Here is a 22,316-nt window from a genome sequence, read left to right on the forward strand (position 1 = left end):
GGGTGCCAAATGATCGGTTGGCTCTCGAACTCCTCCTTTCACGAGGAAGTGGACCGGATGAGCCCCCAGTCGATCCCGCTGCCAGACCCTAAAAAGGCTTCGTTGTGTGGGAAGTCGCTGAAAAGATCCACCTGTGGGACTGCTGCCATTGTCCACCTGTGCGAGGAGTGTTCCCTAGGAGCCCTTGTTGGAGGAGTTCTAGGGCTCGGAACCTGGGGTGAGACCACGTATCACCAGCTTGCCCAAGAGGGCTCAGCTCTGCCTCTCCGGATCAATGCTGCCCAAACCTCCTCGTGGCTGCGGCATGATCACAGTTTGCCATGCCACTCGGGCTCTAGTATTCTGCGTGCCATCCGACCATGTCCAAAGAAAGTTGCGCACCAACCGTCTCAATTGCCCCATGTATCCTCGATGGAAACGCGAGCAGGAGGCTATGTACTAGGCCGTGGCAAGAACTTAATTGACTACCAGTGCTCTACTTGCTAAGGAGAGTTTGGCCGAGCTCCAATACAAGAGCTTGCACCAAACGCTCTCTAGAATTGGGGCAGTTTGCTATTATGCTGAGATGTCCATGCCCAACTGGCAGCCAAGGTACCTCGCTGTCTGTTCTAATTCAACGAAAGCCAAAAGAAACCCCCTAGTCTCGGACCTCCTAAACCTTCTCTTTATTTGTGAAGAAGCCATTAGATTTGGTCTAGTTATTGCGGCCCCTAGAGGCCTCACAGTAGATAGCCAAGACCCCCTTGACTGCCTCGAGGCTCACGGTCGAGCCCTCCACATGTAGAGAGCACATCTAGCAATTCCTCCTCTTGTTGGATTGGCAACCTCATCCCTGTGATACCACTCGCCTGAGAGCGTAGAAAATAGCCCAATGGGCAGCCCTGTTGAAATGAGCGAGAAAGAGAAAAGGCCTCACCCGTGTGCCCCCCCAATGATCACCTGGCTAGAGCTGCATACGTATAGAGCTAAGACCGCTTTGATCTACCTTTTCGAGAAACCTAGTCTCCACATAGTGTAAAAAAGACCACTCCACTCTTATCATATGCCTTCTCAAAATCCAAGAGAAGGATGGCGAGAGGCTGCAACTCCTCCCTAGCCCAATGCACTGCCTCCTAGAAAGTAAAGTTGTTGTCCAGGATACTGCGTTCCTGAACAAGACCTGTCTGCATGTCATGAGTGATGTCCGGTAGGTGGGGTCTCAACCGCAAGCTCAAGAATTTGGCCAAGATCTTGTCAGCGGTTTTTAGTAAGGTAATCGGTCTCCATTGCCTGATATCCGATCTATCTCCCACCTTCAGAATCAGACATATCCAGCCTCGGCTCAAGGAATGTGGGAGGGATCTTGAGTCAAAAGTCTCATGGCAAGCCAGGTGGAGTGGAGTGCATATGTACTCCCAAAAACAACGAAAAAAGGTCGTGGGGTCAAGCCATCCTCCCATGGGCACTTTTGAGGATCGAAGGCTTTGAGGGCCTCCCAAATCTCCCAAGTTGTTGTGAATGGGACCTCCAGTTGTCTGCTCAAGCTCTATGACATAACTGTCGGAACTTGTGCACGAATTGCCTGTCGAGCTATCAGAGTCGCTGGTGATTCCTCCTCAAACTGAAACATCTGTCGATAAAAAGCCATGTTCAACTCAAGGATCTCCTGAGGGCCCACGTGCATCTGTTCCTTTTCATTCCTCGGTCTTTGAAGCTGACCGAGGCCCAGTGGCTTGGAAGAACTGTCTGGTCATCCTATCCCCTTGCTTTACCCATATGGCTTAGGAGGATTGGTACAAGAACTCAGCCTGACGAGTCTCCCTGGCCTGCAAGTTAAGCCGTGCGCTCTCGTACTTGTCGTTCTGTGAGCCACTGGGAACCTGGGTCCTGCTCTCTAAGCCTCTCAATGGATGCCAGATCCTGTCGCAATTCTTTCTCCCTCTGCTGGAGAGCATGTCTCCGCCGAATGGCCTGGGACTTGTAGCTCTTGGCTACTCCGCTGGATCGTATCAGCTACCCATGATGCCCAACCCTATCCGAGTCCCTCCCCTGGCTGCCTCTTGATCTCAGCTACTACCTGTTGAACCTCTGCCTCCTGTAAGAGATTGTTTGGAATGCGAACCCCCTTTTGGGGGAGTCCCCGACATGACTGCTCTAGGTGGAGTACAGTCGGAGAGTGATCTGACATAGTGGTGCCTACTAAGATGCCCATGGAGCCTCCCCTGTGCAATGCTAAGTCCCCAACATACAATCTGTCGAGGCTCTTCAACAAGCCTTCACGTCTCTTTTGTCCAAAAGAAAAATGAAGGCTGCCATAGTGGTGCCTGCTAAGATGCCCGTGGAGCCTCCCCTGTGCAATGCTGAGTCCCCAGCATAAAATCTGTCGAGGCGCTTCAACAAGCCTTCATGTCTCCTTTGTCCAAAAGAAAAATGAAGGCTGCTAGGAAGCCTAGTAAACTCTGCCTCCTTGTAGGGGTCTCTGCCACTGACTGCGAAAATAAATTGCTCCCAAGTGCTCCTCTCAGCTGCCTACATCTCAGCAAAGGAAGCTCCACCCTACTTGTCATCCACAAACTCTAGATTGTTGAAGTCACCTCCAACAATTTGAGAGTCCACATATGGAAGGCATCTCGTCAGCCATCTCCAAAAAGTAGGGTGGTGCTGTCTACGAGAGGGCGCATACACGTTCAGGATACCCCCTCGAAGACCCATCCAAACTACCTGGCATGCGATGAGCTCTCCCTGATCGTAGACCTCCGGGGCTATGACCGCACCACTTCTGCCTACCGCTGCAGCGGGACCGAACCTCTGAGCCCCTCCCTAGGAGGAGGTGATGTCTAATATCTGCTGCTGAAAACATGTGCTCCTGAAGCAGAAGAAAATCCAACTGCCCGTCCAACTACTGCTCTTTGCAACTCTTGTGGAAGTATCAAATATTGTGGCTGACTACGTGCACGGTTGTGGAGCCCATTGATATCAGCAGCAAGAGTTGAATATATCTCAAAGAGCATTGGGGAGGAGCAACAAGCACCTGTTTCTTTCTCACATATTTTGGAGGACTGCAGGGGATTCAAAAGAGCTCTAAGCAGCCATCTTCTCCAAAAGACTGCTCCATGATGATCCAGACGTCTTCTCAATGGCTACTAGCTGAATGTGGGGCCCTTGGGGCTGCTGTGTAGCCCTCTGAGAAGTGGCCCACCTAGGAGGAGGAGGCTGGCCAACTGCATGACAGCCCACTAGCAGCTGCTTAGATGATCCTGCATAGGTGCCCCTCTACTAGGCAGGGATCTTCAGTGGTCAATCATAGGAGTTGGTCTGTCATAGGAAGAAATCATGGCCTATCTGAGGGGCGCTTCTGCAGCAGTGATGGGATAAGAGTAGAGTTGCAGCATTTGGAAGTGCCTTCCAAGAGGTAGAAATTTGAGACTGAGCCAGCTTTCGAGTTATCATTAGAGAAGAAAAGCTTTGTCAGCACAACTTTGGAGAAGGATCGATGCTTCGACATAATAGGTTCTTCAGTTGATTAAAGGCTTAATGTTTGTATTATATTAGTGCTAGCCTTTGTCACAGAGTTGAGTCTTCTGACAGAAGTGCAGTATTAGACCTTGTATATGTGGATGCTTATGTGTTTGGGTATGTGAGCATATATGTATACTATGGTCTACACTTATTGACTGGGGATGTCATAGGAGCTAGTCGCTGCTATGTATGATGGAATTTATCATGACTCGGTCTACCTGTTACCTTTGGAGCGCATGCTTATATAACATGCATGGTTGACATGTCTGATCATTTTCGATTAAATGCTTAATGTTTGTATTATATTAGTGCTAGCCTTTGTCACAGAGTTGAGTCTTCTGACAGAAGTGCAGTATTAGACCTTGTATATGTGGATGCTTATGTGTTTGGGTATGTGAGCATATATGTTTACTAAGGTCTACACTCATTGACTGGGGATGTCATAGGAGCTAGTCGCTGCTATGTATGATGGAATTTATCATGACTCGGTCTACCCGTTACCTTTGGAGCGCATGCTTATATAACATGCATGGTTGACATGTCCGATCATGTTCGATATGTACCATTTGATATTAGTGCGGTATAAAAGAACTAAAAAATATTGAGCGCACGTTTGATGGTACGCTTGATACCAAAAAAAAGAGACGTATTTTAGAGTTTTGGAGTAAGTACAAGCTTAATGGAAAAGGGGATGAACAGGGAGCTTGATAGAGAAGTGATGGAGAGGGAGCTCGATGGAGTGGAGATGCAGGGAGATGAAGATGGAGATGAAGGGAGATGAAGAGGGAGCTTATGTTATATCTTTTGAATAAAGTGAGGTAAACTACTGGTTTAGCCTTCTATTGTAAGTGCTAGCCTACATTGACAGAATGCCCTGCAACTCTGGAGCTGTGAAAGAAGCCCATTGTGAAGAACTTTGTATAACTTGGTCCTTGTGTGCAGGGGTTAAGTCTGTGTGCCTTTCAGAATAGTGCAGGAACCAGAATCCAGATTAGTTTCCAATAAATAATTCAGACTTGCCTCGACCGGAATCTTTGGATTCGGACCTGAAAAATCCATTTGGGTTTTGCACATGCCATCTGAAGGCTGGTGACTGGTCGAACAATGAACCCTAATGTAAAGCCTCTTTGATGGTATGAAGGGGCCTGAATTTTGTAGTGCTAATAAAGTAAATGAATATATCCATGAAAGATTAATCTCTTGTTTGTGGATAAGTGACGCTGTCTTTTATTATTCTGTGAGAATGATTCAACTACAATCTCGACACAAATGTATGGTGCAATGTGTTGTGATCACATATTGAATATTGGCTACCCCTTGTCCAAATTCGATGTTCCCATTCTTGTCTTATGTTTGAGATTGAAATATTTTCCTTTTGACTGCAGAAAATGTGCATATGACAAAGAGTGTTCATAGCCATAGAAGGTTCTCATTGGTTTTGTTTTGTAAAGATATGAGGAAGGAGTCCTCTGAAAATGAGCATATTTAATCATAGCTTTGTGAAAGTTCAAAAACTTGACGACTGATTTTGAACTGGGTTTGATTTGTCTTGTGCAGCTTAGACAACGAGTGCTTTTGCTTTTAACTGAAAATTTCTCAGAGCAAGGCCATTCTTCTACAGAAACCCCAATTTCCAGCTAGAAAGATGGAAAAACCATTTGTAATACCTTGTATTTTAGTACTATGTCATGCATTTGTTTCGAACAGCCTGGGTTCATATTTCACAAGGTTGGTTGCAGAACGAAGCATGAAAATCATCTGTGAAGATATATTCTTCCTTGTTCTGTTAATGCTCGTAATCAGGGAAACAAAAATATCCACAGCATGTAAACAATGTCAAAGAGAGAAAGCTATGCTAACCAAAGGTTAAGCAGTCCTATTGTAATGTTCTTCTCACTTTTAATTGAAAGACTCCTGTATGTTTTCTAAAATACAGGAATCTTAACACAGACTTTTGTTGGTAATCCGCTTATCTTTGTTGCCATTCAGTTCTTAACATTGGTTGTTTTCATTGGTGATTTTTCCTTCAAAGTTTTTTTAAAATTTTAATATTATCTTTTTTGGGGGGGTGTGTATGTGTGGACAAAAGACTCTCTTAGGGAAAGCACAATAGGAGGCACAATAGGAGGTGCCTTCCTGCCAGGAAAAATAGGTGGGAAAATCATTGTGGAAATGTCTCCCATTAATGTTTCTAGCTGGAAATGAGGAGCATACGAGCAGTGTTTGGTTGAATCGCATGTGGATTCTTCTTCTCCCTGGTTCTCATTCGCATGTAGCTGGGAGAGCCCTTCCTAAGGTTGTCTTGTTTGGGGTCGTGATCAACCTTTATGAGCTAGTCTCGACATTGAGCATTTCATGCTTGATTCTTGCAACACCACGGCCCACATTGATGCACACCACACCTTTTGTATCTCCTAGCACCAAGGTGGCACGCTTAGCCTATGTTATTGCAGCCCTTGCCTTTGTAGACCCTCAAGTCTAGCTTGTGCAATGTCAACTACCATTCTTTCCTTTTGTTCCTTCTCATTGGCAAGCTAATGTCCATCTGAATTGTTTTTGGTTTAAAAAGCCCAGCAAGGCCAAAACAGTAAATTGGGAACTTGACAAAAATCTTAGTGTCTAAAGTAGTTCAATGTCTTTGTTGGGTTATGTTTCCTCTCCTTTGTTGCAGAATTTTGCAAAGGGTACTTGGTGTGTAGCTTTTCCACGATTTCAATTAGCTCGCCCCCCTTCTCTCAAAACATGTGTTCTCCCCCTTGCCCTTCCTTTAGTGGGGTACCTAAACTCATGTTTGTGCCTCACAAGATTTTTTTTGAAGTTCCTCTCCAATGCTAGTGTGGTAGGCTCTAGTCTTGATGGTGGCATTGAACATGATTTTGACTCAGGTTCTAGCTTGGCAATGGTGATTGTGTGTGGCCTACTTCTCTTTGCTAGTTCCTCTCCTCCCTTCTTTTGAGAGTCTCAAATTAGCCCTATTTTTTCTCTTAATGTTCCTAAAATTTTCGCCTTCCAAATTCACTGTTGCTTTGACCAGACATCTTCCTTAAAGGAGGCCTTGTCTTTTCTCCTTCTTCAGGGGGTACCAAAACTCTTGAATTGTTCCCATAGCCTATTCAATGCAATTTTCCTACCTTAGCTCCTCTACATGCTTGCATAGGCCTTATGAGTGGTAATTGAGAGGGGACCCATTTGTTTTATACCACTCCATTTTTGAGTCCTCGCTTTATATTAATCTACCTTTTGATAGTGGCTAGAGGCTTACACTCCATACATGAAATGATAGTCCTCATGCCCCATGTCATATGACGTAGAAAATGGAAAGCCGCGTCTCAGTAGATACATGTATGTGATGCAAAAGGTTTTGTTCATATTTCACCTTGATATGCATATCATATGAGTCACCACGAAAGATCACATTAAATAATTCAAAAAATCTTTATTTCCAGAATGGCAGTGTTGGGAGAAATTATACCTTTCTCCATTAAAAAACAATAGAAATAGGCTAAACAAACTACATTTTCAATCACAGAAGTATGAAATATTAACTACGTTCTCACTCAATAAATAGAATCATGAATCTATAAACTACATTCTCATTCGCAAAAGTATCAACTTTCAAACTCAGTTGAGTGAGAATCATCTCATGGACCTTAGTGGTGTTCATAAACAGTTAATAGATGTAAAACACACATTAATATTGAGACTTTCTTTGTTGTGAATCTCCAAAGCCACACATAATCTCCCATACTTATTTATGTGATTTGCCATAATGTCGTGATCCTAAGTGGTGTTTATATGGTGTTCATAAACACCATTTAAAAAACCTTAAAAGTACAATTGATTACCATGAATTTGTAATCACAATGTATGAAATCCTAAAATTAGATTAGTGAGGACAAACTTGATAAGTCTAGGGAAAGAGGAATGCAGGATTTGTAGCTAATGTAAAGTCATGTGGTAATGATAGCATTTATCTCGGACTTCTCAATCTTAAGATTAACAGGCTTCATTGTAAAACGATAACTTTACATATTACATAGATTGCTCATTGTAAAAATAAATAATAGGTTTTGAAATCTAACGGTTCGTTGATACTCTTGAGAAATTCACTTTATAGTTTTCTAGGTGGGAAGGGCATTAGTGCTATTCCTCCATATCCCATGGAGAGAACACTAAATTATATCACCATGCATCATGCACGAAAGTCAAAAATAGGCATTGAGGTGCTTCTATGATACGTGTATATCTCAGATCAGTGTTCTCTATCAGGTTTTGAATCTATTGTAAGGTGCTCACTTGATTCTGCAAGGCATTCTAATGTTATGATATAGTTTAATAATGAATGTATAAAGTATAATGTCTTGAAGTTAAACTCATAGTTTGTAAATAGCTCCTCTCCTACACATATTATTTATGATTTCAACACACATGTGCTTATATACTGTAATGTCTGTTTTCCTCATGGAGATAATTGAGGGAAAAATACATAGCAAGCATTTGGCTTTGACTAAATGAGAAATCTCATGAACTTTAATGGTCTCATAAACACCTTAAAAGCATTTATATTATCGATACTTCTTTGGTTGCTTTGGTTGTGAGCATATTTATTTCAAAATCTTCAAAGCTACTCAAAACCTTCCATATTTATTTATGTGATCTACAATCATGTTGTGACCCTTGGTGGTGTTCATATTGTGTCCATAAACACTCCAAAAGTACAATTGCTAACCATGAATTTGCAATCACAATGTAAACTTGACTGAGTGAGGTCTATAGAATGAGGAATGCAAGATTGTTAAGTCATGTGGTAATGAAAACCATTTAGTATGCAATTCTAAATCTGAAGTCTAACAGGCTTCACTATAAAATGATAACCTTACATGTTAAGTTGCTCATTGTAAAGATAAAAAATAAATTTTTTGTTGAAAACTGAGTAGTTCGTTGATGCGTAATTGTAAACTTTTAAGTCAAACATTATTATTGAGAAATTCTTCTTTTCTAGTCTCCTTGGGAAGAATGGCACCAGTGCCATCCCTCCATAATCCAATGGGGAGAATGGTAACAGAGTCATTAAAGCTCTATTAAGAGCCTTTCTTCCTAAGGGATTATAGGAAATGTAACATTGCCTTGACCAATGTTCATAGATTATTCAATCACACATCATATGCAGCAGGTAAAGCACCAAAGTGCATAATTGGTAATGATTTAGATGCGTAATCAATGTATAAACAAGTATAATTTCTTTAATCAAAACTCATTGTGTGCAAATAGTTCCTCTTTTGCACATATATCATCTATGGTTTCAACACAAATCTGCCCGTATTTTGCACTGGTTTTGGAACGTTTAAGTGTATTGGGTCCAACTGTACATATCAATTTTCAAGATCAAGACTCAATACGAGAGTACAACCTAACAAAATATTGCATTAAGGTGCTTAGAGTTAGACAAGGAGAGGTTACCAACACGATTATCCTTGAAGGACTTAGGTAAGATCTTATATTTATATATATCTCTTGATACATCACAATCTTTTTTAAAGATTTTTAAATTACTCTATTCATTTACAGCTTGCTGAAGAAAATGTTAGATGAGTCAGACCAAAGTCTTGTACGTATTGTCGACCCCACTATCTCATTCAAGCTAAGAAACCCTAGGGAGCCAATAGACCAAGTTGCAAGGTGGTTCACATTTTGCAACTTCAATGAAGTTTGCCTTATTATCATACCATACGATTGAGAGTAAGTGATTATTGAGTTACATTGCAGAAAGAGTTTAATTCTTCTTTTTAATACCCAAAGGCTAAATTTCTCTTTAAGGATTGTCATCTGTAGTCGACATTGGAGTTTGGCTTCCATCCACCTACCAAAAACTGAAGCATATTTTTGCTTCAATTCAACTGCTAAGACTCATTGCGAGAGTGCTCGTACATTGCCTTATAGAGGTACGTCAAATACCTACATTAAATCTTTCTAGAAATATCCTTAGAAATTCAATCACCTAGGTCAAATAAACCATAAAAGTATCATGGTCATACGTAACAGATGGTTGTCTTTGTAACTTGAACAAGCAACAAGTTAATAGCAAGCCATTCAAGTCCAATATCACAATCATCCTTGGCTTATCCAAAAATATTGGATTTAGATGTAGATCCATATCGGCCTCAAAGTTGCCATCTTGACTCCTCCAAATTGCTTGGTGCTATGTTTTCATGTAGTTTACAACATCGCCAAGATCTAGATTGACCTCAAAGTCACTAGCTCTTGACTCCACTTCCAAAAATGTGTGACTAAGGAGGTTGTTTGTAGTTTTCCCCATTTTGATGGTATATTTTCTTTTTGAGTTGTCATGCGGAATGGAATGTCAAATTCACTAGAGTGACAATATAGTAGAGGCATTCTTCCTTGAAGGTTGTGGAGTATGGCACTAGTGCCATTCTTCCTATAAGGTTATGGAGAATGGAACTAGTGCCATTCTTTCTATGAGGTAGTGGAGAATGGCAATAGTGCTATTCTCCTTCAGCTCATAGAGAGAATGGCACTTATGCCATTTTCCATATCACAAGGGGTTTCTATAAAGCGCTTAAACACAATAATGATACGTTGTAAATCTCCTTAAAATATTTGGCACTAGCCATGACATACAAAGTCAAGAAAGATTCATAAAATAGATAGCACAAAATACATATGGAGAGAATATGACACCGGTGCCATTTTGCTTTTGAGGAATCTCCTTTTAGGGAATGGCACTACTGCGATGCTCCCTGTGAGGTTATTTATTACTGAGAATGGAAATAGTGCTATTCTCTAGTGCCATTCCCCATATCCCAAAGGATCTGTATTAAGCACTTAAAACCACACTTTGGAAGAATAGTTGTTATTATACATTTTAAATCTCTTTAAAGCCACGCTTTGGAAGAATGGTTCTTGTAATACATTTTAAAGCACTTAAAGCACACTTTGGAAGAATGGTTACATTTTAAAGCACTTAAAACCACGCTTTGGAAGAATAGTTATTAGAATACATTCTAAATCTCTTTAATATAGTCAGAGCAGCACACAAAATCAAGAGGGACCATAAAAAGTGATAATGCTCTATTGTTGCAATTGTTGTTACAATTATATAACAAAAAATTGCTAGCTCTGAGCACACAAAATCAAGAGGGACCATAAAAAGTTATAATGCTCTATTGTTGCAATTGTTGTTACAATTATGAAACAAAAAATTGCTAGCTATGAGCTTGTTTCCAATCTACAAGTGACATAATATGTGGGATGCTAGCAAGATCATATGGAGGTATAGAAGACAAGGGTCCCTTGGGCCCATCCTCATCATTTAGATTAGGTGAAGGTGAATTAGTAGTCGCTTGGAGTGGCTTCTTAATGTTGGACCAAAACTTGAGTTTGGCGTCATTTATGCAATAGCTACACATAGGGACTCGACATCTATGGATTTTTAATTTGTCATTACCAACAATGACACCACTCTTCTTAGGAAGGATGATGCCTATGATGCCACATCTCCTTTGGTGAAGAGGTCAATAACAAATTGATCCTCCCTGTAAAAGCATGATGCACTCTTTAATTATGCATCCTTTCATAACCTCTTGTGAATCCCCTATCTCTTCACCCTCAATATCAACAATAATGTTATCTTCAAGTGTATTGTAAGTCTTGGTGTGATCGATAAAGTGCTAAAATCCTACAAACTCACCCTTTATGCTCAATAATACTAGAATATTGAAGGTCTTTGTCACACCCATAAGTGAAATATCATTTGTGTGAATGACACCCACAAACCATCAATTCCAAAATGAACCTTCACAAACCTCAACTATGGCATCCTTAAGATTAACCATCTCTTTCATATTCAAGAATGATAACAAGATAAATTTTGTGGAGATATTGTGGTCTGCATCATACCCCTAATCAACTTTCCAAATGCATCCTTATTCCATTGATTAAAAAGAAAAAAATCTTGCATAGTGTCAAGCACAAACAAGCAGATTGGAAGTCAATCCTTGAATTGACACATAAAGTATCTATCCCCTTCTCTCTCCATATTTACCAAAGAGATTGTCCATGGAAGATAGGAATTCAACGTAGAGCTATTGTCTTTAAGATTTGTTATCCATTCGAGGTACCTAACGGCATCTTGTGGGAAGTCAAGTGTTGCGCTGCACTTTGACGGTCACACAAAGATATCTAAAGGTATGAAACTTATCCTTAATTTTCTTCATTTCTTTAACAAGACTTTTTTTAATTATAATTAATTTAAAATTTGTGAATCTCATAATTATTTTATCTTTTTATAGGGGGAGGAAAAGGGGGAGGATGAGGAGGACATAGTTGGAGTAGGAGGACATAGCTGGAGTAGAGAATATAGGAAGCTCATCTCAAGAAAACAAAGTTGCTCTCGCTATCCATCGGATGAGTATAGAAAAAATCATACCTTGTAGCCGATGGGGAATTCATTTCATGTTAGGTTTCAAGTTCGACAACAACCTCTTACTTTTCTATTCGCTTTTTTAATAACTGGCTCATAACGGTGAAACCAGCATTCATTCGCTGGTGAAATGTATCCTCCATAGTCATAGGTAGGACTCATGTGGGAAAACAATTGTAGAATAAAATCGATGAAGGGGACATTTTAATCCCCTTAAACTCCAAGAAAGAGGTTAATGACAAAGTCATAATAGCCATCCTCCAGTTTGACATAAACTTTTTCTTGACTTTATGCTTTTGTATTTCCATTGGATCAAATGAACTAATATTCTTTTCTTTTTATTGCACTATGGTTTTAGTACAACGTCCTCTATATATACAAAGATGTGCATATATGGTCGATTCTCTTGTTTTTAATGTACTTAGCAACAAGCAAAAGACCATAGACGATGTTTGCAAGTGGTCGCAACCTATTGATTTGACTGAGGCATGAGTTAGCTTTATTGCATATTACAAGGAGTGAGTATCAATCCTTACTTAGTTTTCTCTTACATTGTCGGGGATTATGTCAAATAATAATTATTCTTAATTGATAATGCAGCTCGCATTAGAGCTTGGTGACTGTGGACATCTTAGCCAAGCAATGTTTCTTTGTCAATTCAATAGCATCTATCCATAGTGGCAATGTGTCAGAGTAAGTATAACCTACCTGTGTCAAAATACTTCCATGAGGTGCATCATATACAATGCACACCTTCATTTATGTTATCTCTTATGATGTGTAGGTCGGCTCAAAAGTTGGTAGGTGCTATAGATGTAGTTATGCAATTGGAAGGTGACTTAGAAGATCAAACAGAGTATGTAAAATGCTCGACAGTGACATAGAATGATGGTCATAGTTGTGGGTGGAGAGTCGGATATAACTGTTATTGCTGCTTGCTTAAATTTTTAATTTGAGCGGCAGTGAAACCTCATTTTCAACATATACAGACTTGCATCTACGTGCATTTATGTCATCTACCATTAAAGCATTTATTGATAACATTGTGAAGCATCCAGGGGGAACATTGGTTGCTACACCAATAAGTTGTTCTAATATAATGGCTGTATTAGAAGAAATGGACAACTCTTTTGATGTTAGGGTTATCATTAGCTAGCGACCTCATGTTTTGACATTTGGTAGTGAGGAAGTTACAATCCTCTTGGACCCTTTAAAAGAGGTTAATGAGACAAAGTCATGATGGTCATTCTTAGGTTTGATATGAACTTCTCTTGGCTTGATACTTCAATCTTTTGATTCAATCTGCTACTAATATTTGTTTATTTATTACTGCAGTATGGTTATATCTCACTTTCCTAGAGCAATATAGAATCATGTGTGTATGCTCGACTCTCTCCTTTTAGCTGTACTTAGTGATACCAAGAAGAAGATAGATGATGTTTGTACATGGTTACAACCTTTAGACTTGGATGGCATTCTAGTCTTCTTTATGGCATATTATGAGAAGTATCATCCCAACCTTTCTTTTACTATTTTATTTGTAATATTGTGTCAATTAATACTTAATATTGTGTCAATAAATCTTTTGTTCTTTATTGGTCATGTACCTTACATTGGAGCCTGATAGTATGGGATCTTGATGACAACCATTGTCGGTTTGTCAATTCATTTAGAGGCTTTCATGGCTCGGTGTTCAAGTAAGTGTTCTTTTTACATATCATTATGAACATGCATCTTACTATTTACTACACAAATTCCAATATCATAGTGGAGCAGAAAGATGGGTATAGCAGTGGGTGGAGAGTTGCCTACAACTTCATGTTGTTCCTTTATGAAAATTTTAAACATGTCTCAATAGAAGCATATACAAAGCTCAAGCTACAAGATTTTATGGCTAAGACTGTTCATGACCTAATTGCTATGGGTCATTGTTTGCTTGGGTGTAGCCAATGAGAAACTCATTTGGTCGCATTCAGTTATTGATTGAATGGGATGTTCTATAAGTTTATCTCATTGTGGAGTGCACAATCTCTAATTTGGAATTTAATCTATTTTCTAAAAGGAGGTTGAAAATGTTACAAATGTCCACAGAATTTTTTTTTCCCATTAAAATCACAATTAAATGTTACAAATGCGAAGGTGTACATTACAATTTTGCAAAGAAGGTCTACAAAAATGATGGCAAATGTGCCGAAGCAATGCGCTACAAAATGGCAAATCCGCTGAACTAATGCACGGATGTGCTACAAAATGGCAAAAGTGCCAAACTCCAAAATGGAAAATCTGCCAAAGTAATCTACTACAAAAGGGTAGAAGTGTCAAAATACTACTGAACGACTAAATGTCCTATCCTACTATTGCTTCTCCTCGTCCTCCTTGCCCTCCTTGTCCTTGGCCTCTCTATGTGCACCCTCCTCGCCCTTGGTCTCTACGCATGTGCCCGATCCCTTGTCCTCCTCTTTTGTTAACCGTACCTCTTCTACTTGTAAAGAATAAGGGAGAGAGATAGGAGACTCAAGTTCAGCTTTCTTCACAACACACAAAAGAGAGAGGACACAAGGTTGGAGGGTGAAGCCTTTCTTCACTTTTGCACACAACAACAATACAATAGAAGAGGGAAATACCCTATATGTCAAACCCTAGAATACGTGGTTCATATGTGAACCCAAACCAAAAACATACGTGGTAGTCTAACTACACCACGAGTACAACTAACATAGGCAGTGACATAAATGATAGTCATCCAGGAGATATATCGGGAGTAGAGCTTGATATCTCAACACTCCCCCTCAAGCTCAAATCCATCTCACGTACACCAAGCAAGCTCCTAAATCTGCGAAGCTTCTCAGTACCCAATGCCTTCATAAAAATATCAGCCACCTGCTCCTCAGTGCTGACATAGACAAGATCAATCTCACCAGCTAGAACCTTCTCTCTCACAAAGTGATAATGCACCTCAATGTGCTTCGTTCTAGCATGATAAACTGGGTTATTAGCAAGCATGATGCTGCTAATGTTGTCACAATGAATGACAACTGCTGCATGAATTGTCTGTCCCATATCTGCAAGTAGCTTCCGTAACCAAGCTACCTCACATGTAGCCATTGCTGCACCCCTGTACTCAGCCTCTGTGCTCGACAAGGCAACTGTTGGCTGCTTCTTGCTGCTCCAACTGATGGCACCACTCCCAAGAGAAAACATAAAACCACTAGTAGATCTCCTGTCTGAGACACTACCAGGCCAGTCAGCATCTGTGTATCCATGTACCTGTAATGCACACCCAGCTTCATAAAACAGTCCATAATGCAATGTGGACTTCACATACCGCAGTATGCGCCTAGCCGCATCCAAATGTGGCTTCCTCGGTGCCTGCATAAACTGACTCACCAGCCCCACAGCATAGCTCAAATCTAGTCTGGTTATAGTCATGTAAATCAAGCTACCTACTATGCGCCTGTACATAGTAATATCTTCAAGAAGCTCACCTGTCTCTGCATTGAGCTTCACATTCTGCTCCAATGGAACAGAGATAGGCTTACAGCCTGTCATCCCATATTTGGACAGCATGTCCAAACCGTATTGCCTTTGCAACAGCCATATCCCACTCGGGGATCTAATAACCTCAATGCCCAAGAAGTAACGCAGCTCTCCCAAATCCTTCATCTCAAATTTCTGCTTCAACAGCAGCTTCACTTCATTAATGTCTGCATCACTATCACCTGTAATAATCAAGTCATCAACATAGATGACTATAAGCACAATCCCTCTGTTTGTCCTTTTCACATAAAGTGAAAAATCTGAATTGGAAATCTGAAATCCAATAGTGACAAGATATTGCCCTATCTTGTCTGACCATGCCCTCGGCGCCTGTTTTAAGCCATACAAGGCTTTGCGCAACCTGCATACAAAATCGGGGTGTGAATTATCCTCATAACCTTCTGGCTGCATCATATAAACCTCTTCCTGCAAATCACCATGCAAGAAGGCATTTTTCACATCCATCTAATGCAAAGACCATCCCTTTGCAGCAGCCATAGCAATTACTGCTCTCACAGTTGCCATCCTTGCAACTGGGCTGAAAGTTTCCTCATAGTCAATGCCATATGTCTGCGCAAAACCTTTGGCAACCAATCTTGCCTTGTACCTGCTAATAGACCCATCAGCATTGTGCTTTACTTTGTAAACCCACTTGCAGCCAATAGCCTTCTTATCATGAGGCAAAGGCATCAAATCCCAAGTGTGGTTTGCATCCAAGGCAGCCATCTCTTCATCCATAGCTGCTTCCCAATTTTTATGCCCTGCTGCATCCTCAAAACATGTGGGCTCTGGCTCCTCTAGAACCTTGACCATATAAGCATAGTGATGTGCTGTATACCCATCATATCTCAGCCTGTCAACTGGATACTTAATACGAGTGGACCTCCGTACAACTGGATCAGTTGCAGGAGTCTTTAAATCATGCCTGCTTTTCCTTGCACCAGGTGTAACAACAGAAGGAATCCCAAGTTCCTCATCAAGGCTCATTTCAGAGCCGCTTGACTCTCCATCAACATGAGAGCTACCTGCAGACACATCAAACACTGGAGCATGGTCTACTTTTTCTTTTCCCTTATGTGATACCTGCACAACACTATCAGGGCTACCATGTGACGATTCACTAGATCTCAATCTCCCTGTCCATGCATTAGATCCACTAATAGAGGACTCTCTGGGTCCACTCAAGGCTTGAGATTGCTGCTCTGCATTTATTGCAGCATTCCCATTTCCTGCATCTGCATCTCCTACCATAACAGTTGGTGCATACCAGCTGCTCATTTCATCAAAAACAACATCTCTGCTCACTTGCATTTTGCGGGTGGAAGGGTTATAACAGCGATACCCTTTCTGGTGCAGAGCATATCCAATAAAGATGCATTTTTCTGCCTTTGGATCCAGCTTTGTTCTCTTCTCATCAGGAACATGAACATAAGCTATGCAACCAAATACCTTCAAGTGAGAAATATCTGGTTTTTGGCCTGTATACATTTCTTCAGGCGTCATGCCATGGACAGCTGCAGTGGGGGTTCTGTTCATAATATAAACAGCAGTTGCTACTGCTTCAGCCCAAAAATAATCAGGCATGTTTTTCTCATTTAGGATCGCCCGTCCTACTTCTGCAATATGCCTGTTCTTCCTTTCTGCAACCCCATTCTGCTGAGGGGTAGACCTGCATGAGTACTTCCTTTGAATTCCCTGTTCTTTCAGATATTCACAAAATTCTTCTGAAAAGTACTCTCCCCCTCCATCAGATCTTAGCACTTTAATATGCACACCTTTCTCTTTTTCAACCACCTTAAAAGCCTTGAAATGGCTGAACACTTCACTTTTGTGCTTCATAAAATAAATCCACACCTTCCTAGTGTAGTCATCGATAAACGTCACATAATAATGGCATCCACCAATAGAAGCAGCTTTGGTTGTCCAAACATCTGAATGGATCACTTCCAAAGGTCTTCTGCTCACCTTAGCATTTTTGGGAAATGCATGTCTGGCCTGCTTACCCATTTGGCATGCTTCACATACCTTTTGCATTCCCTCAACTCTGAATTTAGGCAAACCTGCAACAATGTTTTTCATTTGCATAGATTTCAGCCTTTGTATATTCACGTGCCCAATGCGCTTGTGCCATATCTCAATATCTGCAATGACACCTCTCCCATGCGCAAACATAGCAGCTTTCACCTCAGGCATATCAACATCCAAGGTGAACATTCTGCCATTTTTGTTGCCTTTCGCAACCAAGCGGCACTTATTTTTCAAGTCCTCAACAAAGCATCCATCAGGATTAAATCTAACCTGCAGACCTTGCTCAACCATTTGGCCAACTGAAACCAGGTTCTTAGTGATTTTTGGAACATGAAGTACATCTGCCAAGTACTTCGTTTTGCCATCCTGCATAGCCAATGGCACTTTACCAACCTACGTAATTGGGTGTGCAGTATCATCACCTGTTTCAACATAACCTGGCTTATCCAAATTTCTAACATCATGAAACCACTCACCATGACTGGTCATGTGGTTAGAGGCACCTGAATCAACATACCAAACATCATTGCAAGCTGCAGCATCTCCTGACATGGAGTTAACCATATGCTGCATCACAAAAAGGTGCTCATTTCTGTCGTCACCATGCCCACTTGATGATGCATAGTTGCTTTGCTGCAACTTCCCACTTTTGATGTCATTCTGCTTTTTATAGCATGTATTCTCCTTGTGTCCAGGCTTTCCACAATAATAGCATTTTGTGCGGCTATTTACTTGCTGGTTCCTTTGCCATGAACCACGGCCTCTTTGGCTCCCCCTGCCTCTAGAACTACCACGTCCTCCTCCATAGGACTGGTTTTCCTGTTGTTGCTGTTGGTTCTGATTTCCTGCACGGCCACCAAAACGGCCTCTTCCTCTACCTCTGCCTCTACCTGTATTCGAGTAGAAAGCAGTCTCTTGAGAAATTGAGGTGGCTGAACCACCATTCCTTTGCTCTTCACTCAGCAAGAGAGCAATAAGTTCCTGAAAATCAGGAAATGTTTCACGGACTCCAATGGATGTCCGAAACTGTGCATAATCTTTCCCAAGACCATTCAAGGTCATGGACACTAAGTCCTCATCATCAACAGGTGCTCCAATGGAGGCAAGAGAATCTGCAAGGCCTTTCACCTTCAAGGAATACTCATTTATATTCAGATTTTTCCTTTGCACATTGTGCAACTCCTGCTTTAGCTGCATCTTTCGTGCTTTGGTATTTGTGCTATACAGCTTCACCAATGTATCCCATGCCTCCTTAGGCGTCTCTACATCCTGTATATGCACAATCATAGAATCTGAAATGCTAACAGACAGCCAATACAGGCATTTTCTGGCTTTTTCATGCCATTCTTTAAAGGCCTTCAATTTAGCAGGAGTGGGAGCAGCACCCAAAACTGGTTCTGCAGTTTCACCACTGATGTACTCCCAAACTCCCTTTCCCATAAGGAAGTTTGTCATCCTGAACTTCCATGCTTGGAAGTTGTTCTTGTCAAGCTTCTCACTGACAATGGTAGACAGATTCTCAGACATTTTACAAATCATGAATTGCAACAGCAACCTGTAAACACAGCAAATGCCTCACAAGGGCAAATAGCAAAACTTCTGCAAAAAGCCTCACAGGGGCAGATCTGCAACACTGACGAAAGTGGTATTTCACCACACAGTCACTTCCTAGTGACGATTTTGCATCAACAGGCAACAGGCATGAATCTGCACATAGGCATACGATGCAATTTCTGTGGCACCTTTCCACCGACTAGCCGCGCCAGTGGTCGCACAGCGAAAAACAGGGCCTTTTTCTGAGTTCCTGCGAAGAACTTCCGCCTTCAAAACAGGCCCCGAAACGGCCGCAATCATATACTGCGCTCTCGCCACACCGCGAAGGGCCTCTCAATTTGAAACAGTGCACTCCTGCACTTCTGGCTGTGCTACCTGCAGAGATTTGCTCCCAAACTCGAAATAGGAAAGCAACACTGGTCCTCTTACCAGGACACCACAAACTTGGCTTGCTTTCTTGAGCTCCTTACCACGAACAAGGCTCTGATACCATGTAAAGAATAAGGGAGAGAGATAGGAGACTCAAGTTTAGCTTTCTTCACAACACACAAAAGAGAGAGGACACAAGGTTGGAGGGTGAAGCCTTTCTTCACTTTTGCACACAACAACAATACAATAGAAGAGGGAAATACCCTATATGTCAAACCCTAGAATACGTGGTTCATATGTGAACCCAAACCAAAAACATACGTGGTAGTCTAACTACACCACGAGTACAACTAACATAGGCGGTGACATAAATGATAGTCATCCAGGAGATATATCGGGAGAGCTTGATATCTCAACACTACTAACCATACCTCTTCTTCAGATTCAGTCTCTCTGTCCGGATCTCTGGATGGGTCGAACATGCCTCCCTAAGAATGAAACAAGTTATAAAACTAAGACCATTGATTGTAAGACAATGGTGATAGTCAAATGATAACAAAGAGGAATAGGGTATACCCACATGATGCACCGCCACGCTTTCCTAATCGATGCAAACTCCTTCCTTCTCCTTCTCCTTAAACCATTTCTTGGCTCCAATTCTGAATGCCCTTTTGTACTCGTCATTGTCTAGAGGCCTTCCAATCACAGATTCCTATGGATAGAAATTCAATTAGTTTGATATGAATGACAAAACATTTGAATGATTGAACATGTTAGAAATTCAGTAGAAGATAAATATATACTTACCACCCATGCCTCTGAGAGTGCTATCAACGGAAGCAAGAACGGAAGAAGGAGAGAGAGAGATAGAGAGCCACACAAGTTTGGTGGGTGCAGAACCACCCTAATCTTCTTTTTCATTCATTTATATATGTGTTTGAGTATTGTACATAACTGGGGTTAAGGCACAGTGACCTTTAACCCCCACAACCTCCCACTTAAAGGACAATGTGCCTTTAAGGGAGAACAACCAGTGAGCATACTATCCAATGCCCATCAATACACGACAATACTCAAACCGCTGACTAGGTAGACTCTTCGTCAGCATATCTGCAGGGTTATCATCTGTATGAACCTTGACAAGCTCTATGCACTTGTCCTCAAGTACCTCCCTAATGAAATGGTACCTGACCTCAATGTGTTTGGTCTTTGCATGAAAGACCGGATTCCGTGCTAGCTGAATAGCACTCATGGAATCACTATGCAATGTCGATACACCTGTATGAATCCCCAAATCTCCCACTAGTCGATCAAGCCATATAGCCTCCTTGCAACCCTCTGTGGTTGCAACATACTCAGCCTCTGTGGTAGACAAAGCAACGCACTTCTGTGCGCGAGACATCCACGACACTGCACCACCTGCAAAGGTGAACACATAACCAGAAGTGGATCTCCTACTATCCACATGCCCTGCATAGTCTGAATCTGTGTACCCAAGTACAAGCATGTCTCCTTTACCAAAGCAGATGCACATCTCCTTGGTACCCTTCATGTACCTCATGATGCACTTAACTGCGTCCCAATGCCTCTTTCCTGGATTAGCCATATATCGGCTAACAACTCCCACTGCAAATGCAATGTCTGGTCTAGTAGCTATCATAGCATACATAAGACTCCCAACTGCTGATGCATAAGGAACCTTGGCCATCATGGCCCTTTCCTCATCTGATTTGGGACTATCTGTATGACTCAGTTTCACATATGGAGGCAATGGAGTACTCAATGGAGTACTCACTGCCTTCCCCCCCTCCATATTGAAACGCTGCAATACTTTTGTAACATACTCTTTTTGTGAAAGCCAAAGGAGTTTCCTACTTCGATCACGCGTGATGCGCATACCAAGAATATGACCTGCAAGTCCCAAATCCTTCATATCAAAGGCCTCATGCAACTTGGCCTTTAATGCATCTAGCTCATAAGTATTCTTGCTAGCCAATAGCATATCATCCACATATAGTGCCAGGATTATCAGGCTATTATCCTTAGCCCTTTTAGTGTAGAGGCAGTGATCAATTTCACTCCTTCTAAAACCCTGGGACCGAATGAAAGCATCAAACTTCTGATACCATTCTCTAGGTGCTTGCTTAAGACCATAGAGACTCTTCTTCAGCTTGCAAACTAAATGCTCTTTGCCCTTTTCTTCAAAGCCTTCCGGCTGCACCATGTAAATTTCCTCATGCAAATCCCCATGCAAGAAAGCTGTCTTGACATCCATCTGCATAAGCTCCATATCCTCTGATGCCACTAGTCCAAGCATGCATCTAAGTGTGGTCATCTTCACAACCGGAGAGAATATCTCATCAAAGTCCACACCCTTCTCTTGCTTGAACCCTTTAGCAACCAAACGGGCCTTGTACCTAGGTACATCATCACCTGTGAGCTTCATTTTGTAGACCCATTTACATGGCAATGCTTTCTTTCCATGTGGCAAAGAAACCAAGTCCCAAGTTTTATTCTTCATAAGTGAACTCATCTCTGATTGCATAGCATACTCCCACTTGTGTTGATCCTCACGCATCATAGCCTCTCTATAGCAAGAAGGCTCCCCACAATCAGTAAGCATCACATAGTCTACCCCTGGAACAAACCTATCAAGCGGTCTAGACACTCTAGATGATCTTCTCAAGGGCATTTCAGCTTGCTGTCCCACTTGCATATCAGCCACATTTGGCTCATCATTTCCACCAATAGATGATCCATCATCTACCCTTGATTGTATACCTGTGGGAGTACTTGGTGGTACCATTTCTTGCACATTTGGTGCATGGACAGCTTGCTGCCTATCAACATATGCAGGTGGATTCACATCCTAGAAAGTGATTCTCCT

General features: G+C 41.5%; 1 protein-coding gene across 3 annotated transcripts in view; it reads left to right on the forward strand.

Annotated features, from left to right (window-relative positions):
* Positions 1–5,482, forward strand: part of PDE318 (P-loop containing nucleoside triphosphate hydrolases superfamily protein) — a 109,033-nt gene extending 103,551 nt beyond the window's left edge. For 2 of the 3 annotated variants that reach the window (XM_087401579.1, XM_087401581.1), the window contains one exon: positions 5,056–5,482. In XM_087401579.1, coding sequence (XP_087257705.1) covers positions 5,056–5,139 — 84 coding nt within the window. In that variant the 3' untranslated portion in view covers positions 5,140–5,482. The remainder of the gene's footprint in view (positions 1–5,055) is intronic. The other variant, XM_087401580.1, reaches the window with a different exon arrangement.
* The last annotated feature ends 16,834 nt before the right edge of the window (positions 5,483–22,316 follow it).

Source organism: Dipteris shenzhenensis, chromosome 30, assembly GCF_047967505.1.
Source record: "Dipteris shenzhenensis isolate YYH24624 ecotype China chromosome 30, Dip_SZ_1.0, whole genome shotgun sequence".
NCBI lineage: Eukaryota > Viridiplantae > Streptophyta > Polypodiopsida > Gleicheniales > Dipteridaceae > Dipteris > Dipteris shenzhenensis.